This window comes from Apus apus, chromosome 1, assembly GCF_020740795.1.
Source record: "Apus apus isolate bApuApu2 chromosome 1, bApuApu2.pri.cur, whole genome shotgun sequence".
In the NCBI taxonomy this organism is placed as follows: domain Eukaryota; kingdom Metazoa; phylum Chordata; class Aves; order Apodiformes; family Apodidae; genus Apus; species Apus apus.
Genome location: NC_067282.1, coordinates 137,104,987 through 137,122,315, shown reverse-complemented (window position 1 = coordinate 137,122,315; position 17,329 = coordinate 137,104,987). Strand labels below are relative to the sequence as shown.

At 39.8% G+C, this 17,329-nt stretch overlaps 1 protein-coding gene across 4 annotated transcripts in view; it reads right to left on the bottom strand.

Moving 5' to 3' along the window:
- LOC127392472 (solute carrier organic anion transporter family member 1A2-like) overlaps positions 1–16,160 on the bottom strand; it is a 34,985-nt gene extending 18,825 nt beyond the window's left edge. The window contains exons 1-3 of one of the 4 annotated variants that reach the window (XM_051636453.1): positions 16,088–16,160; positions 2,901–3,015; positions 1,652–1,793 (exon numbers count right to left, since the gene is read on the bottom strand). In XM_051636453.1, coding sequence (XP_051492413.1) covers positions 1,652–1,793; positions 2,901–2,960 — 202 coding nt within the window. In that variant the 5' untranslated portion in view covers positions 2,961–3,015; positions 16,088–16,160. Of the gene's footprint in view, positions 1–1,651; positions 1,794–2,900; positions 3,016–4,035; positions 4,242–4,261; positions 4,367–7,832; positions 7,865–16,087 lie in introns of those variants that run through there. The other 3 variants (XM_051636442.1, XM_051636422.1, XM_051636432.1) reach the window with 3 other exon arrangements.
- Positions 16,161–17,329: the final 1,169 nt, after the last annotated feature.

Below are 17,329 nucleotides of genomic sequence, written 5' to 3'. Positions count from 1 at the left end.
GTAGGATACTCTATTTTGCAATACACAAGTGTGGGAAAATACAGAAGTATATACACGTGTTTTTGTACTAAAAAGAATAAACACAAGATGACACACAGAGGGAAAAAAAAAGGAACACTAAATCAATATTCATTTCAGTAACAGTTTAAGAGGAATAAAAATACCTATTTTTGTACCTAGTACCATTTAAAAAATACAAGTGGGCTAAACATCTTAATTCTCTTCTCAAGTTTCACTTCAGAATCAGCTGATTTTCAATGCTCTTTTTTATTGCTATGCAACTAAGAAAAGAATCAAGCTTCATGCTATGAATCAGGTCCTATAAAAATAACAATTTAGTAATCGTACACCTACTAATTTTGTGATCTTTTTGTCAAACCATGTGTCTGAGTTATGAGCATCATGCTCTGAAAGAAGAAAGCATCTTTTCACGCCTGATTTCTAGACAGACTGTATTGAGCCAGTGGCTTGTATGACAAAGATGTACACTTACAAGGTCCTAATAAGTTCCCTATGTCTGCCACATACACTGACCTTTAATCATTTCAAATACGAATATGATTATTCACCGTTATTTTACATCCTTGTAGATAAGAATGCCACAATTTGTCACAGGAAAGTGCATATGATAGGATAATTTATGTACCATAATAGGCCTTTTATATACTACTTCATTAATCTTGGCTATTTCATATTTCTTAAAGACTCCTCCTTATCAAAAGAATGAATATATTCTGGGTATTCCTTCTTTACTGCAACTTTGAGCTGCCCCATCAGATTGTTTTGCAGGCAGCAGCATGGTGTTGCCAAGTTTCTTCTTCTTGCTGATGCAGATATAGGAGCCCAGGAAAAGCCAGGAAAGGAGCCTTGTCTCCCCTCCCCACTAGTCTATATGAGCCTGTGCAGATCATTTCCCCAGCTGAGCCAGAGATAATAACAATTCACATTGTGACTTTAAGGGCATAAAACACATCCTCTGAGGATAAATACTTAGAGGCGCTTGAAGCTATCAAGCCTTTTGCTTGGCTTTTGTGGCAATGACAAGACATAAGCCTGGGCAATAAAGCTCACTGATAGGCAAGATCAGGGCCACTAACAGTAGAAATGGAAACATTCTCTATAGTTGTACAGGTATGAAATCTTGAAATATCACTGAGTTTCAGTAAATTCACAATCCACTCCAACCAACTTTGATGTCACCAATTAAAAGAACTGCAAAACAGTAAATATAACCTTAAATTCAAACTAAGTTTATTAAATATTTCTGGTTTTTTAGTTGATTCAATACAAAGATCATAAAGGAGTTCTGTTTTGTTAGTTACTCTGTCCCACCTTATGATAGACCTTTGGACTAGATGACCTTTATAGGTCCCTTCCAACCCAATACAGTCTATGATTCTATGATTCTATGATTCTATTAGGGCAGAAATTAGCTGAACCAGCTTTTAATCCTAAACTTCCTCATTTACATTGTCCCGTTAGTTTCCAAGAGAGTAAACATATAAGTACCATCTGAAGCAGCAGGATAGATTTGGTCAGTATTGTCAGATACAGCAGTTGACAGATTGCTGTGGACATAAGACTCACTAATACATGCTCAGCCAACATACAATATTTTCACATAATAAGAAATATTTAAATTAGTGATTACCAATTTCAAAGCTTCCATTAATGATCCCCACTAAAGAGGCTGGAATATTAAATTGTTTCTCTATCTGTGTGTACATGCTGTTCATGTAAGCAGCATCCATTGTTTTACCCACAAATGCAAGTGATAAGGCCAGCAGAAATACCTATGAAGGAAAGACGAGAATGCATAAATAATTTGAAGTTATATATTTAGTAATATTCCCTGGTTATTTTCCCCACCAAAGATTTGCTTCCAGATAAAACAAGCAAACAGCCCCAATCCACTGACATTTGGGCAAAAACAAGTTCAAATCCTATCATCTATCCTTGTCCACAAGGTCATAGTCCACTGAACCAAAAACACAAAGAAATATTTTGTTGTTCACCTGCTCCTATTGACCAAACCTGCCTTCAGAAACTTCAGCCCCGTTTCCCCAGCCAAGGCAGCTGCAGGCCTCTCCCACCGTGTCCCTGCTGCAAGATTGCCATCTGCAGGACTGTATAACGTCTGCAGCCAGACCATGGTGCAAAGACCTTTGCACGCTTTGTTCATCTGAATGATCAATTACTTGAGAACTAAAATAGTTTTATTTTATCACATCACTTGATCGAGTATCTGCTCTCCCACCTCAGTAGCCATCATGAGCCCAGAACAAGTCATTTCAAACAGCAATAGTATATAGCTTGTCCAATCTAGTAGTAACTGACAGCCAAAAAGTAAATATTAATCAATGTGGTAGTATTAAAATCCTTTTAACTTGAGGGTTCTTGATAAAGTGTATTTATTAAATAAAAGCAATAGTATTTTTAAATACATCTGCTTCAAATTATAAAAAGCATAACTAATGTATTTCAGCTTGGAATTACTATTCAAAACAAGCCATTTCACAACCTTTTATAGAGCTTCTTGACAATTTGACTAGTCCAGGGTACATCAACAGCTGGTTTTTATTGCCATGTCACAGTCGGTAAGGGCTTATTTCACAGGTTTAAGAAGGAATGGTAAACATGCCAGACTAGGGGGTTTACAAGAGGTGGAGTTTCAAAGGAGCAACCAACTATACCTCCAATATATCACAGAGTGTAAAGTTCAGGGACATAAAAAGCATGATTTCTTACAAACTCGCTTGACCTTGGTTAATGCATTAAGGGTAAGGAAAGAAACCAAACGTATTGTTGATTTAGTCTAGATTGTAACACCTACCAAACCGCTGCAAGTGCAATCAATTACAGTTGTGCAGTCATAAAAAAATGCTAAAATATTTCTGTACCTTCAGCTTGGAAATGCAGCAGAATTTGTCCTCTGCACGTGGCTTCTCAGCTTCTTTCATGTTGCCTTTTTTAATTGATGCCAAGGTCTGTTTCTGAGTCTGTCCAATGATCCTGCTACAGTGTTGAAAAAGACAAAAAAAAGGAAACATTTTTGTCCCATGTTCGCAAGAAGTCAGATTCCTTCCAACTGATATTTAACTGTCTTGCTTAAATAAATGCTAACTTGATTCCAACAAAACTGGATTCCAACAAAAGCTACAAGCCTACAAACTTTATTCCAATCAAGAAAACTGGAGATGCAAATGTCAACAATGTAGCAGCTAGCTATTTCTCATCAAATACTGAAGGCTGTAAGCAGCATACACCCAGCAAGCAAAGAACAGAGAAAAGAGACATTCTGAGGGCAAGCTAGCTTGTCTGCAATACAGCTTTTCAGTCTTCTCCACAAGCATTTGGTACTGACACTGTGGGAGACAGGACTATGAAGACCTATAGTTTTGACCAACATATACCTGTGATCTTTATTTATTATGCCTGTCCTTCCTAGCCACAAAAAGGACAATTAGTTCTGCTCTGCATGCTCTATTGAGCTCTCCCCTCTTCCACTGGCATCAATGTAAATTTGTTCATTTTAATAGAAAACGTACTGAAGACTAATACTAATTGGTGGCCTTTTATGACGGGGTCACACCATCAGTGGACAAGGGAAGAGCAACTGGTATCATCTACCTGGACCTGTGCAAAGTGTTCGACACTCCTACATTACATCCTGGTCTTTAAATTGGAAAGATATGTATTTCATGGATGGACCACTCAGTGGATAAGGAATTGGCTGGATGGGCACACTCAGATAGTTGTGGTCAACAGCTCAATGTCCAAATGGAGACCAGTAATAAGTGGAGTTCCTCAAGGGTCAGTACTGGGACTGGCACTGTTTAACATTTTTGTCAGTGACATGGACAGTGTATTTGAGTGCACCCTCAGATAAGTTTGCTAATGACACCAAGCTGTGTGGTATAGTTAACATGCTGGAGGGAAGGGGTACCATCCAGAGGGATCTTAACAGGCTTAAGATGTGGGCCCATGCCAATCTCATGAAGCTCAAGAAGGCCAAGTGCAAGGTCCTGTACATACGTCAGGGCAATCCCAGGCACAAGTACAGGTTGGGCAGAAAATGGATCGAAAACAGCCTTGAGAAGAAGGATCTGGGAGCGTTGGTTGATGAAAAGCTCAGTATGAGCCGACAATGTTCACTTGCAGCCCAGAAAGCCAACTGTGTCCTGGACTGCATCAAAATACATGTAGCCAGCAGGTCAAGGGAAGCAATTCTTTCTCTCCACTCTGCTCTTGTGAGATTCACCTTCAGTACTGTGTCCAGTTCTGGAGCCCCCAACATAAAGAAGGATATGGAACTCTTGGAGCCAATCCAGAGGAGGGACAGGAAGATGGTCTGAGGGCGGGAGTACCTGTCCTATAAAGACAGGATGAGAGAGTTGGGGTTGGTCAGCCTGGAGATTAGAAGACTCCAGGGAGAATTTATAGCAGCCTTCCAGTACCTAAAGGGGTTTACAGGAAAGCTGGTGGGGGACTTTTTACAAGGGCATCTAGTGATAGGACAGGTGGTGACAGTTTTAAGTTGAAAGAGGCTAGATTTAGGCTAGACATTAGAACAAAATTCTTCTTACTGTGAGGGTGGTGAGACATTGGCACAGGTTGCCCAGGGAAGCTGTGGCTGCCCCTTCCTGGAAGAAGTGTTCAAGGCCAGATTGGATGAGGCTTTGCACAACCTGGTCCAGTGGGAGGTGTCTCTGCCCATGCTGGGGTTTGGAACTAGATGATCTTTAAGGTGCCTTCCAACCCCAAACCATTCTATGATTCTGTTGTAATATCTTGGCATTAAAATTAGAAGGAGAAAAATTAAAACAAAACCACCAGATCAACTTAAGTTCTAAAAGGAAATAAGCAAGACTCGGTTCTGCCTCCCCTTCCAAGATATGAAAAAACATCCCTCTTTTTTGCCTGCCTACTTTTAGTCATTTCCATCTCAACTCAATAATTATAACTTCTAGTAGTGCTAAGCCACCTGCTTTCTTATACATCTTACCTATTTCCCCAAAATTTGTTCAAAGAAGGAACAATATATTCTTGGACTTGGAATATACTTACCTGTAAAAGCCCCTACACATATGAGGGTTGGAATGATGAGTTAAACAGGGAGAACACCAGTTTAAAGAAGTCTCTCTAAAGATTGCCACAAAGGCTTCACTAAATCAAGTTATTCGATACAGTTCCCTCTGTCTGATGGGGTAAGATGAAGAAAACCAGGGCAAATCTGGGCCCTACCTTACAGTCAGGATGGATACAGGTTCATTTCCTCTCTTTCGTCTCAGATACACTTTCCAAGTGTGATCTGTAGCACCTACTCTTCACTATGTTTTTCATTTCATGGAGCCTTGGCTGGAAGCAAGTTGTCCTTGGGAAGCCCACCAGTAGGACTGAATTGCCTTTCACATTCTTCAGCCCAGCACCCCTCCAGTCAATCTGTTCAAACACTAATTTCTACAGCAATGTTAATCCTCTCAAATGTGTTTCTTAACTAACTTGATTCCTAGCAAATTCATGGGCATTCACTCCTTCTACAGCTACCTCCTCATTTTCAGTCTCAATAAATGCAATGCATTATTAGCATTCCTGGCAATACTTAACTTTACAATTAAGTGTAGATGGTCAGAAACTCAGACAATTAACTCTCATATAAATATATAAATAGTTTGCATTTCTGCTTTGCTTAAAGATGCCCAAATGACCTGTGCACAATCACCAGTACTAAACTGTGTTAATACAGCTTTACATTGTCTTTGCAATTTGGCTTAAATGTTTAGATCCTAGGGAATTATTTATGCCTTATCTTAATACTGCTTTATTCAGACTGTAGCCTATCTGCAAAGTCAAATGTTGAGCAACAGAATAAATATTGCACTCCCCTGTATCTGTCCTCTTCTGCTCCTAGGAGTTGGCAATAGGATTCTGTCCCTTATTATACTAGTCCCTGTGTGTCAGTAACATGCACAGAAAACAGCATCTGGCTAAGTCCAGGTTTTCTCTTCTGGTGCTAAAAGAAACCGGCCAGCAACCTCTGCTCAAGCTTCTCTTTGGGCATCAGAAACATCACACTGCCCCAGTGCCAATGTTTCCCTTTACTTATTATTACCTTCCCTCAAAGCAGAAATTATAGTAGAAAAACTGCATTTCAATGCATTTTTTTACTGGGAAGGTTATTAAGATTGTTAATTGAATAATGAAATAGACAGAATTCTTATTTCCAGCTATATTCCTGAGGTTGCTTTCCTCCACTTTAAAATATTTTTGCAGTCACACTTAGACAATTGGAACTGAAGCTAACACAGACTAACAGCCCAGATTATCAGGGAGGTGTAGGTGTGTAACTCAGTTGAGGTGCATTTACACTACACTTCAAATCCAGCATAGAATGCAGGCTACCACTTCTGGGCCTAAACATGGAGCATTAGTATTCTCTCTCCTTTAACTCATCTCCCTGCTCCCCACTGTGGATTCCTGTTGCTTTATGGTACTTCCACTTTGGGGCTCTCAATGCTCTTCTGCAAAATTTTTTAACTCATTAAACAGGCAGAATTTTAATGCAGCAAGGGGGTGAAAGCAGAGTAGGCAAGGTTGGAGAGTGAACCTGCCCGTCTGAGCACCAATGATGTGTTGTGTCACCTCAAACATTTGTGCAACTACCTTCTCAAGCCCCAACTTAAGTTGCCCAGGCCAGCCTGGAACACAGCTGGCCTTCTAGGATCAGCACAGCTGCGAAATTTTCTCCTTCAGTGAACATCCATCAGTATCTCTTTAGCCAACAGCAGGAGGAGAGGCAGCTTATAATACTGGGATATTCATGTTTTGACGAAGATCTGTACCAAACCACCTGAGGCATTTGCACAGGCCAGGGGACACTATATATTTCTGCAAAAGTTTGCCCTCAGGTTCTGATTGATCTATCAGCTATCATGTAAACACACTTGACTCCTACTCATAAGCCTCCACTCCTCCTCCCACTGAAATTTCAGGGAAGAAGTCAATAAAATCCCTCCTTACAGGATCTTACTCCTTCCACTTCTGCACTGAGTTTGAAATATATTTAACAGTAAGCTAAGAAATTTGTTAGTGGCAACATCATAACTGCCTCTTCCAGCCATCTCCAATACTAGACTAAATTTCCACAGGCAACCAGAAAGACAGACAACTAACCAGAAGACTTGAAGGCAACCACTTTTCACACTGAACAAACAAGTGAAGCACTCAGAATGGACAGTTTTAGTACAGGCTACAGCTACTAAGCTGATGCATGAAGTACAACTGATTTATTTTGGTCTGAGCAAGGCTGGCTGAAAACCAAAGCTGATAGGTTTTATGTGGACATATCAAAGCAGGCATACACAACGTGGCTGAACACAGCAAGCAGGTTAGCAATGACAGACATGAGTCTGGACCCATATATCCTACACAAATCCATAAATATATTTTATAGTTTTAAACCACATGTCACCTTAGCTAACCAATGGGACGGGGGGGGAAGGAACAAAAGCACATCATTTGGATTTAAATGTCTAGGAATGTCTATTTTCAACATAAAATTCATCTTCCATTTGTCTGAGCTTAGTCATATGGGTAAATTGGTAAGTCCTTATTTTGTTTACAAGCAGGATTAAAAATCACATGACGTAACCAAGCAGAGGGCAACTGGAGTGTCAGAATTTTCAAGTAATTTACTCTTCCAGTTGCAAAAAGCATTCTGAAATCTTCTTTTACTAGGCACAGTTCAACTGTCACTCAAATGCAATTGCTGATTTTTATGTCAGACTGAGACAAAGGAAAATATTTTTATGGCAAAAGAATTAGGTACTTACAGTTTTGAAAAGGTTTTCAGAAGAAACGACCCTTAAACCTTGACCTTTATTCTATAAATTGTTGAAGATTAACCATAGTGTACTTACTGCAGAATATGTGATTTTGCCAAATGGTTTCAGCCGTGCATATTTGAGTACTCACGCAGATATGAAAGACACGGGCTGAGATCTTCATTAGAAAAAAATTAAGCCCATCTCTTTCTCTTCCCCTCCAAACAAGGTGAAGAGCTACCCCAGTGCCAGATCCCTGAGGATGAAGTGCTGACATGCCTACTCACCGAAAATATCTGGAAAGAATTCACGAGCAAGAAAGGAACTTCAAGAGCATACATAACTGTGTAGATTGACAGGTTAGGTGGTGTCCTTGCTAAAGGTGACACAAGGTCATACTGGAAGAGGGAAATGAATTTGTGTTTCTCACATCTTGAGGGGTGTTTAAACCCTGAGTTAGTGGATGGAAAGCAGCACAGGCATAAATATTGGCCTCTTCTTGCTGCCTTGGAAAAAAGTATAGCCCTTCTCAGTTGTTATAAATTACTTTGAGGCTCAGCTGTAGAGCAGAACTCAGTCTAAACCAAAGGTTGATGAAATTGTCTCAGTCCCTGAAGAACAGAGACATAATATCACTCTCGTCAGTGTCCTTAGCTGCTGGACTTCATTGTTTCTTCCTAGCCTTTCTAGACCAGTTCTCTAAGTTTAATTACCTACTATATAACTGAGGTGTTTTTAATTCTAGAAGGGGGCAAAGATCCTAATAATTAAGCTCTGCAACATTCACTAGGAAGAACCTTTCCTTTGGGACTTCTGTTGAATGATGATGGCTCACCATGCAAAGGTGAAAGATAAAAAGCTCCCTATAGTCACACAGCTGCTGTGATTGTCCTACAGGCTGGGGTGCCACTAGTTACCAATTACTGACATTACAAAATCAGAGAGTAGTTTAACCAAGCATAAACATTTCTAGGTAATGTGATAAGAAGAGATTATGTGGCTTTGATCAAATTGCGTAGACACCAGATCTAATGCAGATTACTTCCTCATTTTGACTTCTGAGTAAAGTATGAATTTGCTCCACACATACTCTTCCACAATCCTGGAATATCTTACAGTATAAAACTTTTTTTTTGTCCTTAAATTCAGTTTCATAAAACCAGCACCTCAGCATTTATAACTTGTATTCAGGCTTATAACTGCTTGTGTTAATAGTTACAGTGTGGGGCCTACAGGAAAGCTGGGGAGGAATATTTTACCAGGCCATGTAGCAATAGGATGAGGGAGCAGCAGTTTCAAACTGGAACAGGGTAGATTTAGACTAGATATTAGGAATAAATTCTTCACTATGAGGGTGTTGAGACACTGGCACAGGTTGCCCAGGGAAGTTGTGGATGCCACATCTTTGAAAGTGTTCAAGGCCAGGTTGGATGGGGTTTGGAGCAACCTGGTCTAGTGGGAGGTGTCCCTACCCATGGCCAGGGGGCTGGAACTGGATGATCTATTCTATGATTCTACTTGGTGCCAAATCAGTTTTCATCTGTGACCTTAAGTTTCTTGACAACACTTGTGTTTGTCTCTCTCACACAGGAATAAACACTAATGTACACAAAAAAAGCCTAAATCTAAGGTCTAAAAAGTGTGGCAAAGGTGGGATTCAGTTTAATTAAATCCTGGCTTTGAGCACAGCCTCCAGGGCAGTGTTTCTCAGCTTTCTTGGGAAGCACCCAGCCTTCCTGAAAAATCTCCCTGGACTATCACATACCCTATGTGCTTAGGCTGCTGGGAGTGGAAAATAACAGACTGGCAAGGTACTTAGCATTTTTGTTATACAATATTTTTTTGTCTCACAAAACTTAGAACTTTGCTGCTGTACTGAAAAACATTTTGTAGACCCCCTGCTGATGCCTTACAGACCACTAGTGGCTGAGGATCCTGGCCTGCTTAATGCTGCAGGAATTTTCCCCTGTTATTTCTCATAATAAACATTCACAACCGCAGATTTCTGAGAACATATCTCCTCAGTTCCCACATGCTAGAAATTTTCTCAAGTAAAAATCTACTAACATGCTTCCAATATATGAAAAGCTTCATTCTCCCTCAGCAAATACACTTTTCATAGGAGCTATGGAGCTGGTTTTTTGCTTTAGTTTCATACTGGTCTCTAAATCACACCTGATGGCTGTCTGTACTGGGATTTTGCTCACACAGTTTAGGTAGAAAGGAAATACTGTTTCCACCTTTGATTTTCTTTAAAATGCGAGGTAAACTCTTATTTCCCACTAAGATAATTTGAAAGTTTTCTTGCATTTTATATTTTCTCAATGTATCCATTACCACTTTAGGAAAAATCTAAAAATTCTCTGACAAAATAAGAAAATATAAAAACAGCAGTGGTCTGAGTTCTGCCACATCCTGCTTTGGGTAGAAATATAGTATTCACTCAGGTGTAGTGACTTCTCCCTTGTGCTCATATCATAGCCAACAGTCCTCTGTGTATGACTAAGCCTTGTTCTATGTAGGAGAGAAGTCAAGTTTTGGTGTCATTCTAGCATTACTCTTGCTTCTGTATTAAAAATATCTTATCTTCAGTATTCTAATAGTTCTAGAAACCTGATTCCAAGCACCTCATCAAGAGACTTGGCTAGAATACAGAGGGAATTTTATATATAATATTTATTCTAATTTATTAGAATTTAGAAGTGTAGATCTCAATTTAGTTGTTTTTCACCCTGTGTTTAGTTATTGCAAGGGTTTACCAGCCCTTTTGTCTGTCTCTCTCACCACATCACTTTTTTATTTATTTCATCTCATAACTATCTGTAAAATATGTTCTACATATATTTTATATTTTTATCCATGCCTGTCTGGGGGGAGGAGACACTATTATTTTGTCTACAGAGATCCCTATTTTCAAATCTCTTTATCCATCGTAATTACTTAAAAGTGAGCTTCTGACATGCATGCAAGTATTTTCAGTATCCACAGGAAATAAGCAAACCAGTAAAATAAAAGCAATTGTCTGGGGTTTTACTTAGCTATTAAATAAATGACCATTCAATAAACTTTGGTGAGCTACAAAGTTATAGGCACATCACATACGCAACTGTAATTCTCAGCAGGATTATTTTGTTCAATAACTACTTCTGCTCTGGTTGAGTAAGGTTGAAGATTCAGACCCAGCAAAGGAATTTTTAAAAAATGGAAAGCAAGACTTTCAGACAAATAATAGCAGGCACTTAACAATTTGCTTTAAATACTTCTCTCCATATATTAAAAAAAAAAAATAAATCCTGGTTGCAGTTCAAGCAATTTATAGTTTGTGCCTACTATCATAAGATTTTCTGGGTCCACTTAAGAGAACATTGCTTTTTAAATTTCTCCTAGGACTCAACATCAGCAATGTGCATTTTAGAAACAGAACACAAGTATGTGCCTTCTTTCCCCTTAGAAAGGAAAAATAATAAAGGAAAAGAAGAAGAAAAAAAAGATATTATGTTTTTAAAAGTTGAAGTGCCTCTTCAGGATGATGGCTTTAGTTACTGCATGCATTGGCTTATCTCATCTGACTTCTGAGTTTTAAATTCCTGTTTACAAAGATTCACATTGCCCATAATAAAATATTTACTCATATACACGGCACTCAATTTTGATCAATTTGTATTAGCATATTTGCAAAGCATGTTGAAGTAGGGATCTATGTGCTGAATACTCACAGAAGTCAAAAGAATTTTACTTACTGCTGTACTTAAGTATGAACTGAGTTTATCCTTAAAAGCAGAATGAAGAAATAGATATTTCAAGGGCATATTCCTTCAGACACACACACGCACAAACAAGAGTTTTCCCAAGGACTGTCAGCATTCAAACTTCTCTGGTGTTCTATTTTTCCGTAGCACCCTGAGAAAGAAAGTACTACTGGAATTATATCAATCTTTGCTTCATGAAAAAAAGGGTCTTAGAGGCTTCTGCTTAGAAATGAACAAAGGCTAGTATCCATACACTTGGCTCCACCGTCTTGGAGGAAGTAAAAGTGCCTTTTACAAGGATATCAAAGAAAACACTTCTAGGAAAACAGTGTTTTCCCAGAAAAAAATATTAGACTGAAAATAAATCTATTTTCATTTTTAGATACCTGCAAGAGATTTTATATTTTTTTCAGGCTTTTTGGGAGCAGAAGGATGTTGGGAAAATATTTTTAGGGTAAATGTGTATTCTCAAACTTTGAAGTAGGTAATTGTAGCTTACTTGCATGGTCTGTGTACATTAAAAGGTGCCTGAAAGAATATATCCATAAGGCACATACCTGGAATCTTTAGTGACTTCTGTGAATTTTCAGTGTTTGAATGTGCTTAGGTGCCACTGGGAAGCACTTATTGTGCAGATCTTGACCTTTATAACCTGCTTTTTTTTCAACTCACAGCCTTCCACATTGGCACTGGGATGCTGAATGAAGGTAAGGAGTTGCTCCCACCCACGTGCCAGTGATCAGCAACATGTAAAAATGAAATACCTCTCAAAAAAAATAGGAGTAGAGATATGAAATAAATGTATTTTCACAAATCCACAATTCAATATTCAGTAAATTTATGGAAAATTCAGTGTGTGTGGAATTCAGTATTTTTTTTCCTATTGTGATTAATTCACAGATAATACAGCATTACAGAGTCTACAATGTCTTAGACTATTGAATTCCCATCTTCTTCATTGAATTTCTCTTAAAGGTCATATTTGCACCAAGTTCACTGCTTCCTGCTTTATCAGCTCACCACCTGAGATATTGAGATTACAGGTATTTTTTTTTGTTTGGATAGATTTTGTCTGAGAGGCACTCTAATAATTCCAATGCTTTGATATAAGGAAAATACCTTGATGGATTCAAGTATTTGTATAGAATGAGGGATATCCTATTTTTAACTGGTAGATTTGTTGAAGATCCTCATCTAGATTCTCACAACAGGTATTAGAGAGAGTCAGGTATTTTCAGAGAGTAATTTATCCCATATTAAGACAGCTGTCTACAATCAGTGGGAGGAAACGGTCTTTGGAGATGCTTCTTCTTCCCTTTGATTTTAAAGTCTAGAAAGCTACCTCAGTCTAGATAACTGACTTTTAGAATAATAGAATCATGGAATGGTTTGTGTTGGAAGAGACCTTAAAGATCATCTGGTTCCAACTCCCCTGCATGAGCAGGGACACCTCCCACTAGATCAGGTTGTTCAAGGCCCCATTCAACCTGGCTTTGAACACCTCCACAGAGGGGGCATCCACAGCCTCCCTGGGCAACCTCTTCCAGCTTCTCATCACCCTCACAGGAAATAACTTTTTCTTATGTCCAACCTGAATCTCCCCTCTTTAAGCTTCAAACCATTGCCCCTTGTCCTGTCACTACACACCCGTGTAAAATGCCCTACCCCAGCTTTCTTGTAGGCCCCCTTCAGATATTGTAAAAGCTTCTATAAAGTCACCATGGAGCCTCCTCTTCTCCAGGCTGAACAACCCCAACTTCCTCTGCCTGTCTTCATAGGGGAGGTGCTCCAGCCCTCTGATCACCTTTGTGGCTCTCCTCTGGACACGCTCAAGGAGTTCTATGTCCTTCTTAAGTTTGGGACTGCAGAACTGGACACAGTACTCCTGGTGGGGTCTTACAAGAGCAGAATAGAGGGGGAGAATCACCTCTCTTGACCGGCTGGCTATGCTTCTTTAGATGCAGCCCAGGATACGGTTGGCTTTCTGGGCTGCAAGTGCACATTGATGGCTCATGTTAAACTTTGGGTCCACCACTACCCCCAAGTCCTTCTCCTCTGAGCTCTCCTCAATCCTTACTCCTCCCAAGCTGTATTCCTGCATAGGATTGCCTCGATCCAAGTGCAGACCCTTGCACTTGGCCAAGTTGAACTTTATGCAGTTTGCACAAGCCCAGTTCTTGAGCCTGTCAAGGTCCCTCTGGATGGCTTCCCTTCTCTCCAGTGTGTTGACTTCACCACACAGTTACAGAGACAGACAGATAAAACTCAGGTCAGATGATGCCTGTCCTAGTTATTTCTCCTTATATAATTCTAGATCTACTCATCTTGCCCAAGGAACAAAAATAACCCGTGATACAGCAGCTCCCAGTTCAAGGCCAGGACCCCCTTACAATTGCTTTTGCAAGCTCACAGGGAATTCAAATGGATAAATGATGCCCTCATGGAAATCACTAGAAATTCTCAGTAAAAAATGTATCATCGATGTACAATTATTTGTCCTAGTCTGAATGTTACATATCATTATGAGTTACATACAAAAAATTCAGAAGTCACTTCTGGCCTCAATCAAAGAATCATTGAATCATAGAATCATCATAGAATGATTAAGGTTGGAAGGGACCTTAAAGATCATCAGGTTCCAACCTCCCTGCTATGAGCAGGGACACCTCACACCAGACCTGGCTGCACAAAGCCTCATCCAACCTGGCCTTAAGCACCTCCAGGGAAGGGGCATCAACAACCTCCCTGGGCAACCTATTCCAGTACCTTACTACCTTCATGGTGAAGAATTTGTTCCTGATGTCTAACCTAAATCTACCCTCTTTCATTTTAAAACCATTACCCCTTGTCCTATCACTACACTCTCTGGTGAAAAGCCCCTCCCCAGCTTTCCTGTAGCCCCTTCAAGTACTGGAAGGCTGCTGTAAGATCTCCCCAGAGCCTTCTCTTCTTCACGATGAACAGCCCCAACTCTCTCAGCCTGTCTTCTTAGGAGAGGTGATCCAGGCCTGTGATCATCTTGGTGGCCCTTCTCTGGACCCTCTCCAACAGCTCCATGTCTTTCCTGTGATGAGGGCTCCAGAGCTGTATGCAGTTCTCCAGGTCCAGCCTCACCAGAGCAGAGGGGCAGAATCCCCTCCCTGGCCCTGCTGACCACACTTCTTTTGATGTAGCCCAGGATATGTTTGGCTCTCTGGGTTCCAGTGCACACTGGCGGTTCATGCCAAGCTTCTCATCAACTACCACCCCCAAGTCCTTCTCCTCAGAGCTGCTCTCTAGCCATTCTCCCCCCAGCCTGGATTTGTGCCTGGGGTTGTGCCAACCCAGGTGCAGGACCTTGCACTTGGCCTTGTTGAACTTCATGAGGTTGGCACTGGCCCACCTCTCCAGCCTGTCAGGGTCCCTCTGGATGGCCTCCCTTCCCTCTAGGGTGTCAACCACACCACACAGCTTGGTATTGTCAGCAAACTTGCTGAGAATACACTCAATCCCACTGTCCACGTCTCCAATACCTGATACAATGCAATACATAGTTTTGGAAACACCGAGGACTAAGTAGCTCCTTCCCAGCACTGTATTTGCAAACAATCACACATGTAACTAATTCAGGAAAAGCTGGAAATATGAGCTATATCTTTACAGAACCAAGCACTACAGCAACCATCAGGAGCCCGTCCCATAGGACATAGCATGGCAACCCAAATAAGGATGTAATGACACAGATTAGGTTTACTGTATTTTCCCCCATCAGTTCAGAGCTGGATCACAATCCAAGCAACATTTAAAATATTATTTGTTTATTTTTTCTCAGTTATATCTCCTGCTTCTGTATTACAGGCTTATCAGGAGACAAAAAGGAACTTAAAATTTTACCCCTCACTAGTACTGATGAGAACAATGGCCATGCAGAGCTCTGATAGTTGAATAGCCGTGGAGGTCCCAGTCAAATGGAGGCTAATAGAAAGAATTTCTGACATGGGCAATACAGGATTTTCTTCTCAGGGTTTTGTCCTGGTCTGGGTACACACTCCAAAAGCTTCACTGCAAAGTTAAACTTCTGAACAGACCAGAAAAACTGTGTCTGGAAACTTCACAATACAGGCTCTTTCACCTTTCATCTCAGCATGGTTGCAACAACTGCACAAAAGACCCTTTACAAGACATTTTGGTAACCTAATATCTCAGAAGGCAGAGAGGAAGGATGTAAAATAAAGAAACATATAATAATTTGAATTATCCTCTTTTAATAAAGAATGTATTCTGGCAGTGGTTATGCTAGGCTAAATTGTGGGGAGTCATAAGGTCTCATAGTATTGGCCAGTGAAAAGACCAAAAGGTTAGAGCGTGATCATTGCAAACCAGGTAGGGAAGCACACATCTGCATTTAACAAAAAAAGTGGGGTGGTGTTTGTCCCTGTATATGCAGAAACACAGAGAGGCACAAGACCTTCTGATCATTTCGAGCTTGAATTCAGAGTGACTTTGACTACCCAGTAACATTTCCTTTTCTCTCACCTCAACAGACTGTATGTGAACTCCAGACTAGAAAAAGATTGAGATGCCTTCCATCGTTGACCCTGTGCATTCCTCTTAGCTCATCATCTCATTTTTTTCCCTGTAACACAAGAACAATAAAAAGTCGTTTTCAGCAAGCATACATTCAGAGCCATACATTGAAGACTATGTTCTCTGTATGTTACCTACTTTCTATTTATTTACATAACAAGTAAGACTGCCATAACAGTTTCTCTATTAAGAAAGCAATTTAGCACCTTGATTTCCACTTGTATGGATTTTGGGGGTTTGCTTTTGTCTTAGAAAAACAGGTTCATGTCTTGCAGTCTTGTGACAAACTTTATGAGGACATAAAATTACTTATTCTTCATAACATTTGCTACAAGGCTGGAAGACATTCTGTTACACAAACTTTTGTTTTTAAATGTTAGAAAACATAAATGCTCCAACTGTCAAAATAGCTTTCCAGAATAAATTACCTATGAAAAAACAAAACAAAACCAAAAAGTTGAAAACATAGTGATATACTTTTGGGCAATACCTCCTTTTTAAAGTACAAAGGGAGCTGTTGTGTGTTTGGGTCATCAGCTTTCCACAAACAATGTATACTGTCTCATGAACATACATCTCTTAAAGTAAGTAAAGAAACCTAGTGTAGGTTGACTGGCAGTTCAAAAGCTTTGAAGTCTCTCTGGAGTCTTTTCCTCTAAAAAAATATTACATTAACTATGATTCATCAATCAGTAGTTTATGCAACCTGATAGCATTTCACTTTTACTATCCATCAAGTCCCCAGGTTTTTTGGTGTGTGATAATATGCTTTGTGTGCAGAGATTTCATCAGGCTAGATACTGGTTACTGTAAAATGCTTAAAGGTGATACTCCTGGTCTTTGTACAATTCACACAGGGACCTCATCTAAAACAGCTCAATCCTAAAAGGTGTGAAACATCCAAATTAAAGCTTCAGGAACATGGGTGAACTTTTGGGAATCAGGCACATAGCTGTTCATCTACTGGTGAGCATGGCTTTCTAACAGATACCTCATTTTTAAAACATGGGAAATTTTCATAAGATCCCCAAAACGGATATTCTTTCTCAGAAAGGTTTAAGTTGCATGAAATATATATCCCCTTGTGACAACAGAAATTAAAGAACCAATTTCAAGTAACTGTCCATTAGAGACTTTATAATAAAAAACACCTTACATCTAGGGTGACAATTCATTTTGGTGCTTTTAACA